The sequence below is a fragment of the Micropterus salmoides genome, unplaced genomic scaffold (assembly GCF_014851395.1).
Source record: "Micropterus salmoides isolate LMB-PRFRI ecotype aquatic unplaced genomic scaffold, ASM1485139v1 Ms_hic_scaffold_8, whole genome shotgun sequence".
NCBI lineage: Eukaryota > Metazoa > Chordata > Actinopteri > Centrarchiformes > Centrarchidae > Micropterus > Micropterus salmoides.
In genome coordinates, this window is record NW_024044570.1 from 17,233,987 (window position 1) to 17,251,313 (window position 17,327).

The 17,327-nt window shown below is 39.4% G+C and overlaps 3 protein-coding genes and 1 long non-coding RNA gene across 5 annotated transcripts; 2 read left to right on the forward strand and 2 right to left on the reverse strand.

Moving 5' to 3' along the window:
- Positions 1-717: 717 nt before the first annotated feature.
- LOC119893248 lies at positions 718-3,377 on the reverse strand. Its single transcript, XR_005442785.1, has 3 exons — positions 3,188-3,377; positions 2,273-2,357; positions 718-830 (listed from the first exon to the last, which is right to left on the reverse strand). It is a non-coding gene; the product is annotated as an uncharacterized LOC119893248 (long non-coding RNA).
- Positions 2,699-5,153, forward strand: snapc5 (small nuclear RNA activating complex, polypeptide 5). Its single transcript, XM_038705255.1, has 4 exons — positions 2,699-2,855; positions 3,360-3,481; positions 3,561-3,641; positions 4,595-5,153. Exons 2-4 carry the CDS (start codon positions 3,392-3,394, stop codon positions 4,769-4,771), a joined length of 348 nt encoding a protein of 115 aa, XP_038561183.1. The 5' UTR covers positions 2,699-2,855; positions 3,360-3,391; the 3' UTR covers positions 4,772-5,153.
- A 1,371-nt stretch (positions 5,154-6,524) lies between these two features.
- On the forward strand, positions 6,525-11,080 carry lctlb (lactase-like b). 2 transcript variants are annotated; one of them, XM_038705252.1, is made up of 14 exons: positions 6,525-6,696; positions 6,823-6,983; positions 7,101-7,188; positions 7,284-7,393; positions 7,490-7,618; positions 7,800-7,895; positions 7,993-8,047; positions 8,134-8,295; positions 8,381-8,658; positions 8,778-8,904; positions 9,028-9,227; positions 9,355-9,418; positions 10,324-10,368; positions 10,552-11,080. In XM_038705252.1, the coding sequence occupies exons 1-14, from the start codon at positions 6,570-6,572 to the stop codon at positions 10,665-10,667; spliced, it is 1,758 nt and encodes a 585-aa protein (XP_038561180.1). In that variant the 5' UTR covers positions 6,525-6,569; the 3' UTR covers positions 10,668-11,080. The 2 variants fall into 2 exon arrangements, with proteins under 2 accessions (XP_038561180.1, XP_038561181.1); XM_038705253.1 differs by lacking the exons at positions 10,324-10,368; positions 10,552-11,080 and adding an exon at positions 9,702-9,769.
- zwilch (zwilch kinetochore protein) lies at positions 10,933-15,735 on the reverse strand. Its single transcript, XM_038705251.1, has 18 exons — positions 15,548-15,735; positions 15,306-15,348; positions 15,086-15,178; positions 14,535-14,695; positions 14,241-14,431; positions 14,045-14,124; positions 13,815-13,970; positions 13,586-13,657; positions 13,407-13,500; positions 13,265-13,317; positions 13,074-13,176; positions 12,898-12,977; positions 12,619-12,775; positions 12,452-12,480; positions 12,238-12,374; positions 12,048-12,143; positions 11,433-11,548; positions 10,933-11,315 (listed from the first exon to the last, which is right to left on the reverse strand). The coding sequence occupies exons 1-18, from the start codon at positions 15,595-15,597 to the stop codon at positions 11,227-11,229; spliced, it is 1,800 nt and encodes a 599-aa protein (XP_038561179.1). The 5' UTR covers positions 15,598-15,735; the 3' UTR covers positions 10,933-11,226.
- Positions 15,736-17,327: the final 1,592 nt, after the last annotated feature.

Genomic DNA, 17,327 nt, shown 5'->3' on the forward strand with positions numbered 1-17,327 from the left:
AGCAACAGAGTCAGCGTGATGACAAGAAAAAAGCAACTGTGGCTCTCAAGGAGCAGAGTGATAACTGTACAGTATTAGCCACCTCCAAGCTGCTGAAACCAGCTCCAAGCAAAACCCTCATGCCACAGTGGGGCCTCTCATGTCTGTGCTAGGAGGCCAGCAGCTGTGATAGTGGGTGCAGGCCCCAGAGCACCTTTTTGTCTGACCCCCAAATCCTTAAGGTCTCAAGTACACTGACACACAACTCCAGTTTCACCCTCCCAAGGCTCCTTATGTGCTTGGCTCTCAAAACAATGACGTCCTTGTAGATGGTCACATACCTCAACACGGCAAATGTACAGTGCTGTGAACAGTCAATTAATCCATTAGTTGACCGACACAAATTGAATAGATTCATATAACTTGACTATTTCCCTCAGTCTTCCTCAGTAGCAGTGGAAGAAGACCCATCAGAAAAAAACACTGCTTGACTTATTTCATTGCAAAGCTCATTTTGGAAATATTTGAAAGTATTTGTTTTACAGCAAGCAAAAATGTGTCAATTAATTAATTACATTTTTACATTAAATAATTCAGACATACTATGACACAGTGCAGTACAATCATTTAGCCAAAAATAACTGTACTATAAAACCTATATGTTGTCACACGTCAGCTTGCGGAGTAGCTCAGATAAGCAACATTCAGAGCAGTTTTGACTGGAATACTTACACCTATATTAGAGACAGATGGACACCCGCACAACCTGCCCTGCTGTGTTATCTGGGAGTGCTCCTGGGTCTTCAGGGTCTTCAACCATTGTGTGACGCTGGATAGCTGCTGCTTCTCACCTGAAGTACAGACAACATACAGTATTTTCACAAAATGAAAGTATAGACACCAAGATCAAGATAGTAGTGTTGTGTAGCTAAAACAGGACTGTGAGCTACACCCCATCCTGATAAAATAATTACAGAATATTTGGAATAAAGCAATTATGTAATCAGTGAGGCAGGTATATTTTACACATCTGTCCTTTGTAGGATAAGATGCATCATCACATTTTCAGTTGTCCTCACAAGGCTTTACATTAGACCACATAGTGATGACCCATGTTGCTAAAATTATTATCCAGCACACCAATAGAAGGCATCTGGTTTGGGAAATGTGAGGGACCTACATCAGTCCCGTTTTCATGTGTGTGAACAGAGACAGGTATGTCTCTCCTTTTAGCTGGGCTCCATTGTGAGTCTCCTACCATGCCTGCATGCTGTGATTATCAATGCACACATCTGGATGGACTTAGTCAAGGAATTCTATAAAAAAACCTAATGGGCTCTTCTAACAATTTTTGAAGACTGATTAAGAGCCGTTTCAAATCTTGTTCACATGAACGAGTTCCATCTGTGATCTATTTAAGTTTTCACTGGATTTGTCATCTACGTTGCTTGGTCCTTTTCAGTGTAATGGGAGGTTTGGGGGAGACTTGCGCTGTAGGTAATGTGCAATACTGCTGAATATATTCTTATGGGGCAGGTCAAATAGATAAACATGTAGGGCTCCTCCACCACTGACGAACTGGGCATACATGGAAAATACGGTAGATATTTCTGTACAATGACAAGGATCCCAGCTTCCTTAACATGCATGTAAATACTTAACATTTCTCAGGTATGGTCATAAATCAGCATTTCCCACAAATCTGTTCTCAAAGCATGTTTGCAAACCGTTGTTTTTGTTCCACTGTCACTCACTTTTAGTCTTGCTAATCATAAAGTAAAACTGCTAACTGCTACTTGGAGTCACGCCAGCATGAAAGGCAAATTTACACCTTGCACATTAGCTCAGTTACACCCAGCATACAGTCTGGTGAAGTAACAAACAGGCCTTGCTTTTAAGGCCTATTTGCCTTCTAATAGTTTGACCCTTATGTTTTATGAGGGACACTAACACACCATGAACTACATTTGTTACAAATTAGGCTTCCTAGTGTCGTAAAGTTGACACCTGCCACTTCAAACCTTTCTTTGGAAAGGCAAGCGGCCATTGATAAGCGACTAGAATAAAATAGCTGCATTTATACTAATACATGTTAATTAGCTAACGTTAGGTCGTGAACCGTTAAGAATAATGTATAAAAGAATTGCTGTGGTTTGTTAACTTATTTTTATTTAGATAATCAACTAACATCACAATGCACTCACAAGGTTTCTTACAGTCTAAAAAACACATTTTGTTCAAATAAATATCTCACAACTCTTATTTCCACCCCAATGAGAAAATGTGTTTTTACCGTCATTTCGCCACAAGATGTCGCCAGACTCAACGTCCCTCCACTTTTAATGCTGCATTTATGTGCTTCTCGTAAGGTTGTATTTCTGGACGTGAAGAGATGCAAGTTATCGATTATTTTAATACATCGAGTGCAGGGCATAAACCAATTGAACAGCGGTATGAAGTATGATAAAAAAAAATATTCTGCGTGTATGTATAAATCAATTTCCTCCTAATTACTTTTCTGGTAACAAATTCTTAAAAACTTCCCACTTTATAACGGCAAATGAATTTCATTATCAGACGTTGTCAGTAATGGTTGTCAATGAATCACAAGTGAGTCTCAAATATCTGCCCTGACAGTCCTTTTTGACACATCGTTCGTTCCCGAGACTGCTAATTTGACATTTCCTACAACACTTAAAGAGATGATGAGCCCGGATATGACCGCATAAACGCAGGACCCAAACTTTAGCTAGCTGTAGCACAACAGCTAAGTAAAGCTATCAGTATTCAAAATAAAAGCTGTCGGAAACACGTTACGTTGTGTATCACCGATTTCGACGGTGGTATGGAGCTGTAGGCAGAGTTTATAAACAGAGGTAATAGTGTCAAACTGGGTTTTACTCTTGCATGTGTGGAAATAAATATCAATAAACGTCATTTTGGGTTAAAGCTACTTAGCCAAATTGTTTTTTCGGTAGCTAGCACTAACAGTACAACGTACATGTTTTTTATTTGATACAATCTGTACTACATATGATAAATGTGCCACTATACTTTACTGTAAAATACTTCATTTTAACACGATTTTACAAGCCGCTGTAACGTTAGCTGATAAACAGAGCTGATGAATTGTTAACTTAAGGGAAATATAAATAGGTGGGACAGCAACTGAATGAAAGCTAACGTTAGCAAACTAGCGAAATCTCACCTCCACACAGTTTGGACTAGAATACGTTACTACTTATCAATCGAGTTCAGTGAAGATACTTGCTGTCCAATTCAAGTTAAAAGGCAGAAACATTTTGACGGGTTGGAAACGTTGTTACCCCGTCTTCTTTGCAATCAATGACACTGCACCCCTGACTACTGATGTTTTTCAGTGGTGAGGAATGGTCTGACTGCAGCAGTAAAGATGCACAGCCGTCTGCAGGAGTTGAAGAAGGAAGAGGAGACTCTCCTCAAAATCAAAGTCATGCTACAAGACCAGCTGAACAGGTTGAAGGTAAGCGATAATTCACAGTATGGGTTTTTCGGGTCTGTGTCTGTGATACCTGTGGTTTATATATCGTGTTCACTTTCAGTTTGAAGAAGGGGCCTTGAAATCTATCATTAGTGCTCAAACAGAAGAAGGAGCCTCTGAACGCTCATCCCCAGAAACTGAGGTAAGTCACTGTACAAGACAGAACATCTGGGGACAACCCCGCTATTGGCTCAGATATCACTATCTGTTAAATTACAATATTCTTAATAATATTGTTGCTTGAGTTTGTTGAAATTAAGATTCAGATGTTTTCTCTGTGTCTACAACAATACACTATTGTGCTGTTTTTTGGGGGATGTTTGCAGATCTGCATAATCTCACTAAATACATTTACATCCATACAAAAAACAGACAGGAAATCAGGTAACATGTTTATGTTGCTGTAATCTCATTAATTTAAACCTCCAGTTTACGACTAATATATACAAAGCCAAGTAAATATTTCTCCAGCAGATATGTTGCTGAGTTTACTGGGTTTTTAAACCCTTAATTTGGGGGCAATATCAGATTACGACACTGCACTTAAAGGCAACACCAAATAACTTTTGCTCTCTTTGAGAATGTTAGAAATGGCTTTATTCTTCTTGTCTCGAAAGCTCTAGTATTTTTTAAAACTCTGAATTAGAATCTCCTTTTTGCCTCTAATGTACCATACACTAGCATTTCATTAAACATAAACTAAGAGGCATGATCACGATTGAACTGTATTTCAGATATGTCTGCATGTTTGTAATACATGCTAAATGCATAATTTTAGATGGTTTGAGACAAGTTTTCCAACATGACTTAAAAGATGTAGTTATATGAAAAAATTGCATTTCACTAAACTGTGACGAGATCATTGTGTGTTTCCAGTTAGACGTTTGCTGCCACTCTGACATGAGCTTTGTTTTGTGTCTTCTTGTCATGAAAATATGACAGCACCCAGAGCAATGTTAACAATCTCTGAAGTTTGTCTCCTGCTCTCATTACTGTTTTAAAGTTCTGTCTTGCACACTTCGTTTGCACTTTTTAAAGTTTTAATTTAAAAGTGGTCATCAGGTGTATGTTTATTATTTGTTTTCGTTGTTTCAGGTTCATATTAACCTAGATGATGAGAGCGAGATCAATCGAACCAAACTGCTACTGAACGCTGCTGTAGATTATGATATGGAGGAAGAGGAAGATGAGGATGAAGATGAAGAGGATGGTGACGAAGAAGACAATGAGCTTGAGTTTGTGCCTGAGGAGGATGAGGAGGACGATTACTGAGACTCTCAGTGTTTCATGGGGCAATATGTGCACCACTGAAGAAGAACCACATGTAAACGGACATCTGTTTATTTGTTCACCTGTTTTGTACTATCACTTAGGACGTTTAAGTTATTTGGATGGAGTTCTAGTTACAGTGTACTGATGTGTGGTGCTAACAGTTTTCAAATAATTTCAGAATTCATGTGTCAAATTTTGTGGGAAATGTCTCACTGAAATGCGGTAAGACAGTGTTATTAGGTACTTATAGCTTACTAGACATATTGTGCATTTTGAGGATTAGCATTAAAATGTATGGCTGGGCCATATAAAAAGATGGTGTGTATGCATTATGTAAGAAAGTATGATCGTAAGCACAAAATAAAATGTTTTGCGTAGGGTTCACCTGACTGATTTTCTTACGACGTACACTTCTATTTTTACGCCAGCATACTTCCCAACATACAGTAATGTTTTTCAGATGTAATGAATGTTTGTTTATGGCCAATAAGAGGATGAAAACATCTTGTTTTTTTTCCATTTCCCTGTCAGATATTTAATTATGGTAATACATATATAAAATTGTCCTAACCTGACCCAGGCGAATGGGTAATGCAGTGCAAACACTTTCCACTAGCAAACCATTCAGCATTTTCTAAACAGCTAAAACAATACAGTGAGCCTCACAATAAGGTCAGCTGTCACACTGACAGCAGGGACAGCTCTGGAGAAGGGTGGTGCTACAACAGACAACGTACAATAGAGATTGCTCCAATAGATATATACAGCTTTCTACCTAGTCTGCTGTTCCAGGAGAACTCCCATTCACCCAGGGACCTGGGCTCAGCACACACACCTGCTGCAAATGAGTTCTGTATAAGGTACACAGGTAATTGGACATATATTTCAGTACATTTGCTATTGTGAATCAATTTTTATGGAGTGATGGTGATGATGGATTTTGAACTAGTGATCTAGTGAAAAATCATTTGCAGAAGGAATACTGAAACAAAAATGCTCAACGGATAACATTATATAGCTGGGGAAAAACAATGGTAAACATGGCCAGGAATGTGTATTACAATTAGTATTCACAAATCCAGTAACACAAGATTTTAGCTTATATGTCCAAGCTTGACCATGTTTCTCATTTAAAATTCCTAACATTATTATACATCATAGTGCAATGTCTTCAACTTTGCGTATGATAAATCCTATCACAGATTGCAGATATATGAGACTGATATGTGATATGATTCTCCTGAACACCTGAAATTGAAATTAACAAAAAGAATCATGTTTACATTGACAATGACAGTGACAATGTAAGAAATCGCATTAATTGCCTTATAATTGTCAAATGATGAAGTCATGGAAGTGCCTAAATGTGTGGAACGGTTCATCCGCTGTCATGTGATTGTGCCCTGTAAATATATCAACCTCTCTAACATTAACTTTGCTTACAGAGGTGAAACCATCGTTTGTATGGGATCTGTATGCCTCAGCAAGATGAGCTCACACTCCATTGAGTTTGAAAAGGGGTATTTGGCTCTGCATTAGGGATGCGGGACCCCCCCGTAGTCCATCACATTGGATGCTTTCAGACTGTTTGATGACAGTTTATTGTCAACATTATACATTTTGTTCTTTTAGTGATTTTGATTTTTTCCCCATTTTAAGCATATGTGCATATGTGAGGAAGACCAAGCTTAGTATTGTGATGAAGTGGTGATGCTGAATGGTTCTCATCTGTGTGCAGACGTCAGTGAGGGACTGGAGCAGAACCAGACAGTGACTGTGCTGCAGGCTCAGGAGTACCATGCTGCCCTGCTGTTTATTCAGTGTGTGTCATGTGTTTATGTTGGTGCTGTGTCTGTCTTCGGCTGAGGACTTCGACTGGACAAAGAACGACCACAGCTCCTTCTATTATGGCACTTTTCCAGCTGGTAAACGCAATTTGTTCTTATCTTCAGTGGGATGCAGTTCATTTAGTAGTTGGTGATTCTATCCCTCCTAAGAGCTTGTTACCTAACGCAGAGTTGAATGGTTGCTGCCAATGTTGTATTTATTAGGATTTTCATGGGGTGCCGGCAGTTCCGCCTATCAAACAGAAGGAGCCTGGGACAAGGATGGGAAAGGACTGAGCATCTGGGATGTGTTCAGTCATAAGAAAGGCAAAATCCAACAAAATGAAACAGGGGATTCCTCTTGTGAAGGCTACCACAAAGTTAAGGTGGGGTGATCAGGGATGGTGTGTCTGAGACCTAGGACCAAAACAGAGGGCAGCAAAAGGAAATCTAAATATTTCACTCCATTTGTGTGTGTGTGTGTGTGTGTGTGTCTTGTACAGGATGATGTTTCTTTGATAAAAGATCTGAAGCTTAACCACTATCGCTTCTCCATATCCTGGCCTAGACTCATCCCCACTGGCATAAAGTGTGAGTAACTGCTGTTAATTCAAGTCAAGCATATATGATTAAATGTGTTAAGTGCTAAAGGTGAGAAGTTAACTACTTTTTGATACAATTTGCAGCTGACCATATAAATGAAAAAGGAATACAGTACTATAATGAACTGATTGACCACCTGCTAGAGAACAACATCACTCCCATTGTTACTCTGTATCACTGGGATCTTCCTCAGGTTGGTACACAAAATATTCATCAGACCTAACTTCAGCCATTTTGCAATACAGCACTATTCTTCTTTGCCAAGTTTATGTACTCTTTGCTTTTCTAGGTCTTACAAGAGAAATATGGTGGATGGCAGAATATAAGCATGGTCAATCATTTCAATGAATACGCTAACCTGTGCTTTGAAAGATTTGGCAACCGAGTCAAGTACTGGATCACTTTCAACAATCCATGGGTAGGTTCAAAGTCAGTTTCTAGCAGATTTTACATCCACACCCACCTTGTAACATATACATTATTGTTTTTAAATAATAGAGCTTGGATAAATATGTTTACATTATATGTACGCTATGTATGTACAGGTATTATCAACCTGTTACAGAAAGTACTATCATGACACTACTAATCTGCTTCAGTCTGTAGCAGTTGAAGGCTATGAGACAGGTGAGCATGCTCCTGGACTGAGGCTGAGAGGAACAGGGGCATACAGAGCTGCCCATCACATAATCAAGGTAGGACAATAAATACACAGCATATTCAATTATCAAAAACGCTTAGCAATTAATGTGAACTGAAATGTAAATCATATTCACACCATCTTTTTCATAGGCACATGCTAAAGTTTGGCACAGTTATGATACACAATGGAGGGCAAAACAAAAAGGTAAACAAGGTTAAACTCTTGAAAGTAACACTTGACTCAACAGTACTGTCTGTCTTAGTCTTGAGAGCTGTTGTCCACATCTGCAGGTCTGGTTGGCATCTCTCTGTCTGGAGACTGGGGAGAGCCGGTGGATATCACCAACCAGAAAGACATCGAAGCAGCTGAGAGATATGTCCAGTTCTACCTGGGCTGGTTTGCCACACCCATCTTTCATGGAGACTACCCTCAAGTGATGAAAGACTTCATTGGTATGTTCAACTGTCAACAGTTCATGCCGAAGGAATATTGGTCACTGGGGAATTAACTAATAGCTACTTGTTACCGATTGTGCAGGAAGGAAGAGTGTCCAACAGGGGCTCGGGACGTCTCGCCTGCCCACATTTTCCCCCCAAGAGAAGAGCTACATCAAGGGGACCTGTGACTTCCTCGGCATTGGTCATTTCACCACCCGCTACATCACCCAAAAGAACAACCCAACAGGTCGTAGTGGCAGCAGCTACTTCACTGACCGTGACCTGGCTGAGCTGGTTGACCCACGATGGCCTGATCCCGGGTCTGAGTGGCTCTACTCCGTGCCTTGGGGTTTCAGACGTCTTCTCAACTTTGTCAAGGTGACTTATAGGCCTGTTGACATTTGTGCTGTACCTGAAATGATCTTGGCACGTTGCAACCCTAGTTAAAGTAATTAAGACAACTTATTGCACATCATATTGATTTGTTTCTCATCTAGACTCAGTATGGAAACCCAATGATTTATGTGACTGAGAATGGAGTCTCTGAGAAGATGTTGTGCACAGAGCTGTGTGACGAATGGAGGATACAGTATTATAAAGACTACATCAATGAGATGCTGAAAGGTGAATGAGCTCATACAGTAAAAAAAAACACCTGTGCATTTCTTTTGTTTGGTAAGCAAATTTATTCTGTCTAATCCAGTTGTTGTGGTCAAGTCATTTGGTGTTCTCTGTGGTGTCACTCAGCTATCAAAGATGGAGTCAATGTCAAGGGCTACACTGCATGGTCCCTGCTGGACAAGTTCGAGTGGGATGAAGGCTACTCCGAGAGGTTTGGCTTGTACTATGTGGACTTCAGGAACAAAAACAAGCCTCGCTACCCTAAAGCTTCTGTCCAGTTTTACAAACGCATCATCAGCTCCAATGGATTTCCCAATCAGAGAGAGGTAAAAGACCTAAGGTGGTCACTATACAAAGCCCTGCTTCTAATCCTTTCTAGACATCCAGATATTCTTCTGAAATGAAAACATTAAGATTAATTTCAGTGATGGTGTTTGATTGCGTTGTAAACAGGTTGAAAACTGGAGGAGGAAGGCTGTTGAGACCTGTTCCTCAAGCAACCAGCTCCTAGCCGCAGGTCAGTTTGTCTATAACATCCCTGACCATGTTTATCAGTGATCAGAGGTGAACTAGCTGGGGTAAACAAATAAAGATTCTGACCTAAATATCAAAAACATGTGAATAGTTTTTAAATCCAAATAAGATCAAGAATAATAATTTGACATGACTATGTGTTGCTGTTCGCCTCAGAAAACACATGAACAAATTATTAGTTAAAAAAGAATGATGGAAATACAAAAATTAATTAATCAAATCTGTTAACAGAATATCTGAGATATCTTCTTTGTTTGCCCCTCCAGCTAGAAGAAAAGCCAAGGAACATGCAGAAATGCCAAAGGTTTGGCCAGTGCATGATGAAGTTTAGAACTTGAGGGTATATGTCATCCATTAATGTCATTTTTTGTGTTGTTGCTTTGTTGATTATGTGGTTTTAAGTTTGACTAACAGAATTAAGCCTCTGCAGTTTAACACTAAGACATGCCTCTGAAAAAAAGCTTGTACTCCCTCTATTCATTCATCTGACGTTTTACTGCTGTGCTTAAATCTAATAACCAAGAGCAGCCCATTTAATTTCACAGCAGCTTTGACAAAACATGTTAAGCATAAAGCGTATCTGTGGACTTGTGTCCACGGGGGAATTTCACAAAGCAGGTTTATACATTTACCCAGATAACATAAAACCTGTCTGTCACCGATCTGGATTGAATTTAAAAAACAAAACTTCAACATGAGAAACATGGTTCTGTCATGCCCGCTGATCACTGTTAATATTAAATAACTTTTCAGAAGACAAAACTTTTAAAAGTTATCTGGCTATGGTGCAAATGCTGCTTTCCGAAATATACCCCAGTAGCGGCATGCAGTTCTCAAAGGGTTAAAGTGCCGTTAATCAACTCTGAGTACTTTCTCTTTTTTTATTAGAGGAACAGCGGAGTACTGCTGCCAATATTCTAAGACTTATACATGGTAAGGAATCACTCATGCTCACTTTAAATTAGATAAAAGATGATTTGATGTAGGGGAAAAATATTAACCCTTTGAGTGCTGTGCTTGAGCATCATTACTCGCTTCATAAGCAGTGTCTTAACTACATAATAATGCTACTGAGTTGTTAATGTGTGTGTGCGTGTGTGTGCGTGTGCTTTGCAGACCCTTTGACCAGCCACATGGAGATGGTAACTGAGATCGTTGTTCCCACTGTGTGCACACTCTCTATTTTGCTCAGTGCCATCTTCCTTATGTTCCTGCTGCGGAGGCGGAACTAGAAAGGAGCTCTCAACAGTGTGCATGTTACAATCACAAACATCAGCACACACACACACTGTAAATGCATCTTTAATAGATAATGTGTGAACATAATACATTATTTGAACTGAATTTCAAAAGAATTAGTGACTTCATTAATTTGATGTGCATACAGTGTTTGCTGTAAAAACATTGATTTAGCCTCTAATAATGAATTTAGTACCAGACAATCAAAACAGTGTGGACAGCACTGCAACATGTTGGATTTTCTTATTACAATATTGCTGTGGAATATTATCATTGCAAACAGCCCTTGTGATCTACTGTACTTTGTGATTTCATTTGTTTAAAATGGGGAGATGTTCAGCAAAAAAACCCTCTTCAAAATCTCTATAAATTGCTAACTGACTGAAAGTTGATCATTTAAAACATTTGACAAAAATACAGTATATTACAGAAAGCCCTATATTGGCCCCTGTTCACTTTGTGATGCCGTATAAGGCCATCGGGCTTGTTGATGAGAACATCAAAAATGACAATAAACACCTCCTTTGTTGTTCAGTTGTGCTCTGTGTAAATTCATGCAAAGTTTACGAGACTGCAGCACACCATGGTGGAGAAGAAGGCGGGATCCTCACCGTCCCCATTCACTGTTTCATTTGGATAATCTAAACACAGGGCAGTCGAAAAAGAGAAATGTTATCTGTACTTTACTGAGCAAGTAATATGACACTATATGACATGTATACTTGTACACTATATTTAGAAAGGTGCATAAAGATCACCTGTTTCAAAGATGACATGATCAACCAGTGGTCTGTCACTGAGCTGTAAGGATGTCCTGACCTCACGAGGACCGTGGCCACTGTACACCTCGACTCCCCACACTACTGGGTGCTCTCTGTGAAACACATACAAACATGAGGGATGAGACAATGGACCCTGTTGAAGCGTTGCAGTTGGCACTTAAATGTATATTAGGTGATCACCGGCAGAGGGCAGCTCAACATACTGTTGTTGTGAATCTATCAAAAAACGCAGGATACGGTGGGTTTGAATCAGTACAGCTGTATTTGGAGGCAGGCAGGCCACTTTCACAACAGTGTGAAAGCAAACGTGTTTTTCCCCTCATGAGCACCTCTGACTACAGCTGACTAGGCAAGAATCTTATGCAAGGTACAAAATGGCCCCCACTACCTTTCTCTAGTTAGACTGCTAAGCACAATTGTGTTGTGTGTGTGTATTTCTCAGGCAAAATCACAGAAGTCTTACCTTCTGTTTCAATTTTTTGACACCCGTTTGTGTTAAAGCATGAATGAAAAGACAAACATCTCTATTTCATTTACAGTTTTCTTTGGATGTAATGAAGCAGTTAGTGCACAAAGGCTTTTATTCCTTACTTCTGGTAGAAATGGCTGATCAGCGCGGGTTTGATTTGCAGCTTGAATTCATGCTCCTCGTCGTATGGGTATGATTTGTAGTGCTGCAAGCACGATCTTTGAGAAATGAAATTGTCTACTTTATTGTCATCTTTAGGCAAGTACATTTTACACACACACATATCACTGGAAAAAAGTTTAATTGATTTACTGTGTGAGAAGGAAGAGCCGGTCGTAGGGCAAACCCAGGAATGTACTGCAGGTCACAATTATTTCCAGCAGATGGTGCAGTTTCCGGAGCCGGATCACTTGCTCCTGCAGGTCAACCTCTGTGCTCAGGTAATAACACTGCGGAGTATAAATATCAAATTCAGAATATTTTGTTGACAGTCATTTGAAAACAGTAAAAATAGGCTTAAACTTACTAAATGGTTTAGAGTTGTCAATTCTTCACCTGAAAAAACAAACAACAAATAAACAGTTACAAGTAAAGTTTGTGTTTAATGATTAATGCAGTGATGTTACATCTTACTGTAATCACATAGGAAAGGACATATAGTTACAGACAATAGGGTGACAAGTTAGAGATTACCAATAAGGTAGTTGATGTAATCCTTTCTCATCTTGTCCAGACCCATCTCTAGCAGCATGTGGACAGGGGTGAGACCTGTGAGAGACACATGATCAATCTGTTGGTGGTAGGACTGCAGGATGAGCTTGCTGAGGGAGCTGCTGCTGTCTCTGTGAATCTGGAGGAAGTAAAAAATAAATAAATAAATAAATAAATAAATAATGAATGAATAAATACACTTCACACAACTTTTTCTTTTCTCAGTGATAAACCGTTTTCAGAAGCCGCATCATTTCATACCCAGGGTTTGATGTCACCGTATCTTAGAGCATCAATGACCAGTTTCAGGCAGTCTCCAATGTCTTGATATGAAGTCACGCCTGTAATGATCAAACAACACGGAGGAAAACGGTTGTCACTGTCTGTATAGCTAAATCAAATTAAATCTTGTTTCTTTAATAGAGGAATTGCCTCACTCTTTCTCATCCGGACCCACAGTTGCTCCACAAAATCCAAATCGCCTCGTTCCAAGAAAGAGCTGAAAATGGGAGTGTCCGTGTCAGTCTTCAGCTTTAGGGTCTTCAAAAAAAGATGAAGAAGAAAGAAAGCTACCAAATTTATTCTGAAGTGAATTGTGAAATATCCCTTGATTTTAACACTACAATACCTCAGCCTTTGTTGCAGCCTGGTCCGGCTGTGTCTTTGCAGTGCTCTGAAGCTCTGAAGGAAAAAGACAAAAGATTATATTCTTTTTAACTACCTGCATTAAAATCATAGCAAAAGGTGCATTGATTTCACAAAGCAGATACCTTCTAGGAAGGCCTTGGTCAAATGTACAGCTGACATGCTTTCCAAAGGTTCCATCCATTCAGTCTCACCAGTTCTCAAACCATCAGCAAGAGTCTAAAATAATAGGAATCTGATATATTTAGTGGTGTATTTGTGTAATGATAATCACTGTCATTCATCTTAGACTACTACTACAAACCTGAAGAAACTCTAGCTCCCTGTACATCTCAAACATTGGGCTCCTCATGTCCCCACTGGTGACTTTGATATTCTGAATGTGAACAAAGATAAATAAGTACACAAAATGTACTGCTTTATTTTGTATCGTAAATGGTATTATTAAATTAAAAGTCAACAGTATACATCTAAAAAGTAAGTATTTATGGTAGAGAAAGTGTATGTTTTGAGTGTGAACTACTGGTGCTTACCAGTGTTGCTGTAGAGGACAGAGGTGGGGTCTCAAGGATACTCTCCACATGGCTCCATTTGAAATCCACTGTCACGCTGCTCTGTGACTCAATGACAGTGTTTTCAACAACACTGGAGCCAAACAAGGTAAACCTGGCACTGCCTTTAATGGCCATCTGGAAGAATTGAAAGATGTAAGTGAATGAACAATCATTCATTGACTTAAAAGAAAGGATGCACACTCACTTACCGAGGATGGGTGGTGCCTTTTCTTGTGCTCTTGTTTAAGCTCGTCCAAGGTTATGAGAGATCTTTTGTCCACAGTTGAGTCTGACAAAATTTAAGTTGGAATTAAAAAACAAATGCCAGAAACATAATAATTCACACAGGAGGAAAATAAAAACAAATATTCCTATTACTGATAATGTTTCATGGATGCGCTATACCTTTGCAGGTAACAGAGTATAATTTGACACCAGATACTTTATTGCCAATGCAGAATGTTTCAGCTCCAAACCAGGTTGTTCCAGCTGGATCAGACTTGTCACATCGCACCCACAGAGGGTGTAAGGCAGGGTTTTCGTCCACAGCTGACACATTAGCATTTTGAGATAATGTGTACCAAGAAAGCAATTGCCTTTAAAAAGAGGAAGAAAACAATTAGATACACAGGTTATATAATCTTACTAGCACTTGCTTTATTTAGTCGAAGTATTCTTCTAGGTCTCAGCATTGGTCACCTTGCTTTCATAATTGTGAGCGGCTGGGGTCCCAATTCTGTCTGGAGTACGTTGGCATCATCATCATCAGCAGCAGCAGCAGCATCAGCATCATCATCATCAGTAGTGCCATTTAATGTTTCAGTCATTTGTTGATCAGCAGGTTCGTTTAGTTTTGGAACCTTATGAAATTAAGAAATACAAACATGGTCAAAAGGTCAGCATAGGTAAGGAGTTTTGAATAAGAATGTTTGGGGAAAAAGGGCAACCACAGGTCTCTTGAGTTATAGCCCTTGCTTTTCAGAATCAGAATCCGCTTTATCGCCAGGTATATGTACACATACGAGGAATTCGACTCAGGATTGTACATTTACAATGGTGCATGAATGTAGTACACACTGATCAAACTAGTGATGTGTTTCAGAAAAAAACATGCAACAAGAAGCTACAGACCTCTAAAATCCAACACAATGTGTTCATTTATTCAATGTACATTGTACACAGTAATACTTGTCTAGGGCTTGCAGCCACCCTGAATACATTTAGTGAGTCCCAGCATTTACAATACTCACTGCTTTTTCACAGATGAAGACTGGCTGGTTGCCACAGCACAAATTCAGCACAGAGATCCTGTCACCATACATCTTTAACATTTGGATGTCCTCCTGAAACCCAACAGATACAGTCTCAAAATCACTACTATAACATAACAATAAATACATAACATTAACGTTACACCACATTGGGACAATATTTTACTTTAACGTTAGGTCAAATTAAATTAAAGGTTACCTCATATGTACATGGATCATTGCTTTCCCCATTTTGAAGAGACCTTCGACCAAACGGCATAACACACATAACACAGCATAAATTAACCATACTTGGTAAGTAGTTCGTGGTTATTGAAGCAATCAAATAGAAAACATGAGCAAAAGTCTGACAAGTCATCCACTGCCTAGCGGTAATTTAATGTTAGCTAAACAAAGCTAACGTTAGTAACGTTAACGTTAAGCTTTCAAATGTACACTCACCGAAGAATATTGTAAAACTCCTTAACACTCGATATCAACTTTGTGCCCATTGCAAATGTAACGTTATACAACACAACTCCTGTTACGGAACAAACAATGTGGAGAAAATACAAAAGGTAACTGCGTTTAACAGACTTTAGTGGTGAAGTTTCAGCTGCTACTGTTGATATTTTGACAGTCGCGCGCTCACTCTGGCTCTGACGTCATGTTCTTCTTCTACTTCTTCGTTAATGGCGGATTGCAAACAACTTTTAAGTGCATCCCGCCTCCTACTGTACTGGAGTGTGTAATATCATCTCACTCAACTACAAACCCTAAGAAGGTGCTCTCATATTCTGTTCACCAACCCATTGTCTTTAAGAAATTTAAATAATGCCTTCCTGGTGATTCTTATGCCCTTTTCTTCTCCCTCTGTTCCCAATACCCCCATCAGATTGCATTCCCGCCCTGCCTCCTGAACCCTATCTTGAAATATCTGTCTTTCCAGCTCAAACAATATGCAGTGCAAAATGAATGTTCAACATTTTCTTTAACCCCACAGTTTTCACTATTTCTTTTCCCCAATAAAAACAAGGTACCATTCAGTCCTGTGTGATCTACTCTCAGTCTTGTCATTATAATTCCCTCCCGCCTGGTCCTTTCGCTATAATTTTTATTACTGACAGACTTTTGTATTTTATAGTAACTCCTTCCTTTCCTGTCTTCCTCCCACCATTTCTGCCATATTTCAATACGTTTCTTCTTAATGGCTGCTTTTCCTTCTCCTAGTGGTATTTGAACTGTTATTTCCTTTCGTAATGCCTCTTTTGCTAGTTTGTCTGCAATCTCATTTCCTGGCAACCTGTCCAGGGTGTACCCCGCCTTTCGCCCAATGTCAGCTGGGATTGGCTCCAGCCCCCCGCAACCCTGTACGCAGGATAAGCGGTTGACGATGGATGGATGGATGGTCATTTCTATTAATAGGTCTTCTCTGACAGATGTCATTGACTGAATGCTTTTAATAACTGCTAATATCACCCTGACCTCTTCAACCCAATGTAATGCTATGATGACTGCCACTATTTCTGCTGTATATACGGATAGCCTATCTGATAAATCGTTCTGAGATATTTATTTTGAATTCTGGTATATATGTATGTATTCCAAATCCCACACATTCCTGTTTGTTTTTAGATCCATCTGTATAGATTTTTAGATAATTCTGGAAACTTTTTCTCAGATAGCTGCTTGTCCATATTCCCACTTCCTCTATTCCCCATCCTCTTTTCTTTTCCACAATACTTCTGTTTTTATGTCTGGATAGAGCCAAGGTGGAATGTTACTGACTGGATTGGGTGTGGTGAAATCTAATGCTTCCATTCCGTATTCCCTGACTCTCTTTTCCCCCGTCCATCCAAACCCATGCCCACGAAACTTGAAATATTCCCAACAATCCTTTGTTATCTCCTTTGAAGGGTTTTCTTTCCCACTTCCTTTCAATCTAGTTTCTCTCTTCTTAACTCCAGTGGTGTCTCTCCAGCTTCTATGAGAATTGTGTTAATGGGAGTTGTCTTAATGGCTCCAATGCATATCCGTAAAGCTCTATATTGTAATTTATTTATTTTTTCCAATGTTGTTTTTGCTGCTGCATCATATGCAACCATAATCTATTGATGACCTCATGCATGCTCTATATATGTCAATTAGTGACTGTTTATCTGCATCCCAGTCACACCCAGCCACCGCTCTCAGTAAATTAATAACTTGTTTGCATTTAGTTTCCAATTGCTTTATGTGTATT

Coding starts and splice junctions, on each gene's coding strand:
- snapc5 (XM_038705255.1), top strand. CDS start 3,392: ATGCACAGCCGTCTGCAGGAGTTGAAGAAGGAAGAGGAGACTCTCCTC. Junction 3,482..3,560: donor ACCAGCTGAACAGGTTGAAG/GTAAGCGATAAT, acceptor GTTCACTTTCAG/TTTGAAGAAGGGGCCTTGAA. Junction 3,642..4,594: donor GCTCATCCCCAGAAACTGAG/GTAAGTCACTGT, acceptor TCGTTGTTTCAG/GTTCATATTAACCTAGATGA.
- lctlb (XM_038705252.1), top strand. CDS start 6,570: ATGCTGCCCTGCTGTTTATTCAGTGTGTGTCATGTGTTTATGTTGGTG. Junction 6,697..6,822: donor TTATGGCACTTTTCCAGCTG/GTAAACGCAATT, acceptor TGTATTTATTAG/GATTTTCATGGGGTGCCGGC. Junction 10,369..10,551: donor TATTCTAAGACTTATACATG/GTAAGGAATCAC, acceptor TGTGCTTTGCAG/ACCCTTTGACCAGCCACATG.
- zwilch (XM_038705251.1), bottom strand. CDS start 15,597: ATGGGCACAAAGTTGATATCGAGTGTTAAGGAGTTTTACAATATTCTT. Junction 13,501..13,585: donor GGGAGCTAGAGTTTCTTCAG/GTTTGTAGTAGT, acceptor CTATTATTTTAG/ACTCTTGCTGATGGTTTGAG. Junction 11,549..12,047: donor ATCAGCCATTTCTACCAGAA/GTAAGGAATAAA, acceptor TGTGTTTCACAG/AGAGCACCCAGTAGTGTGGG.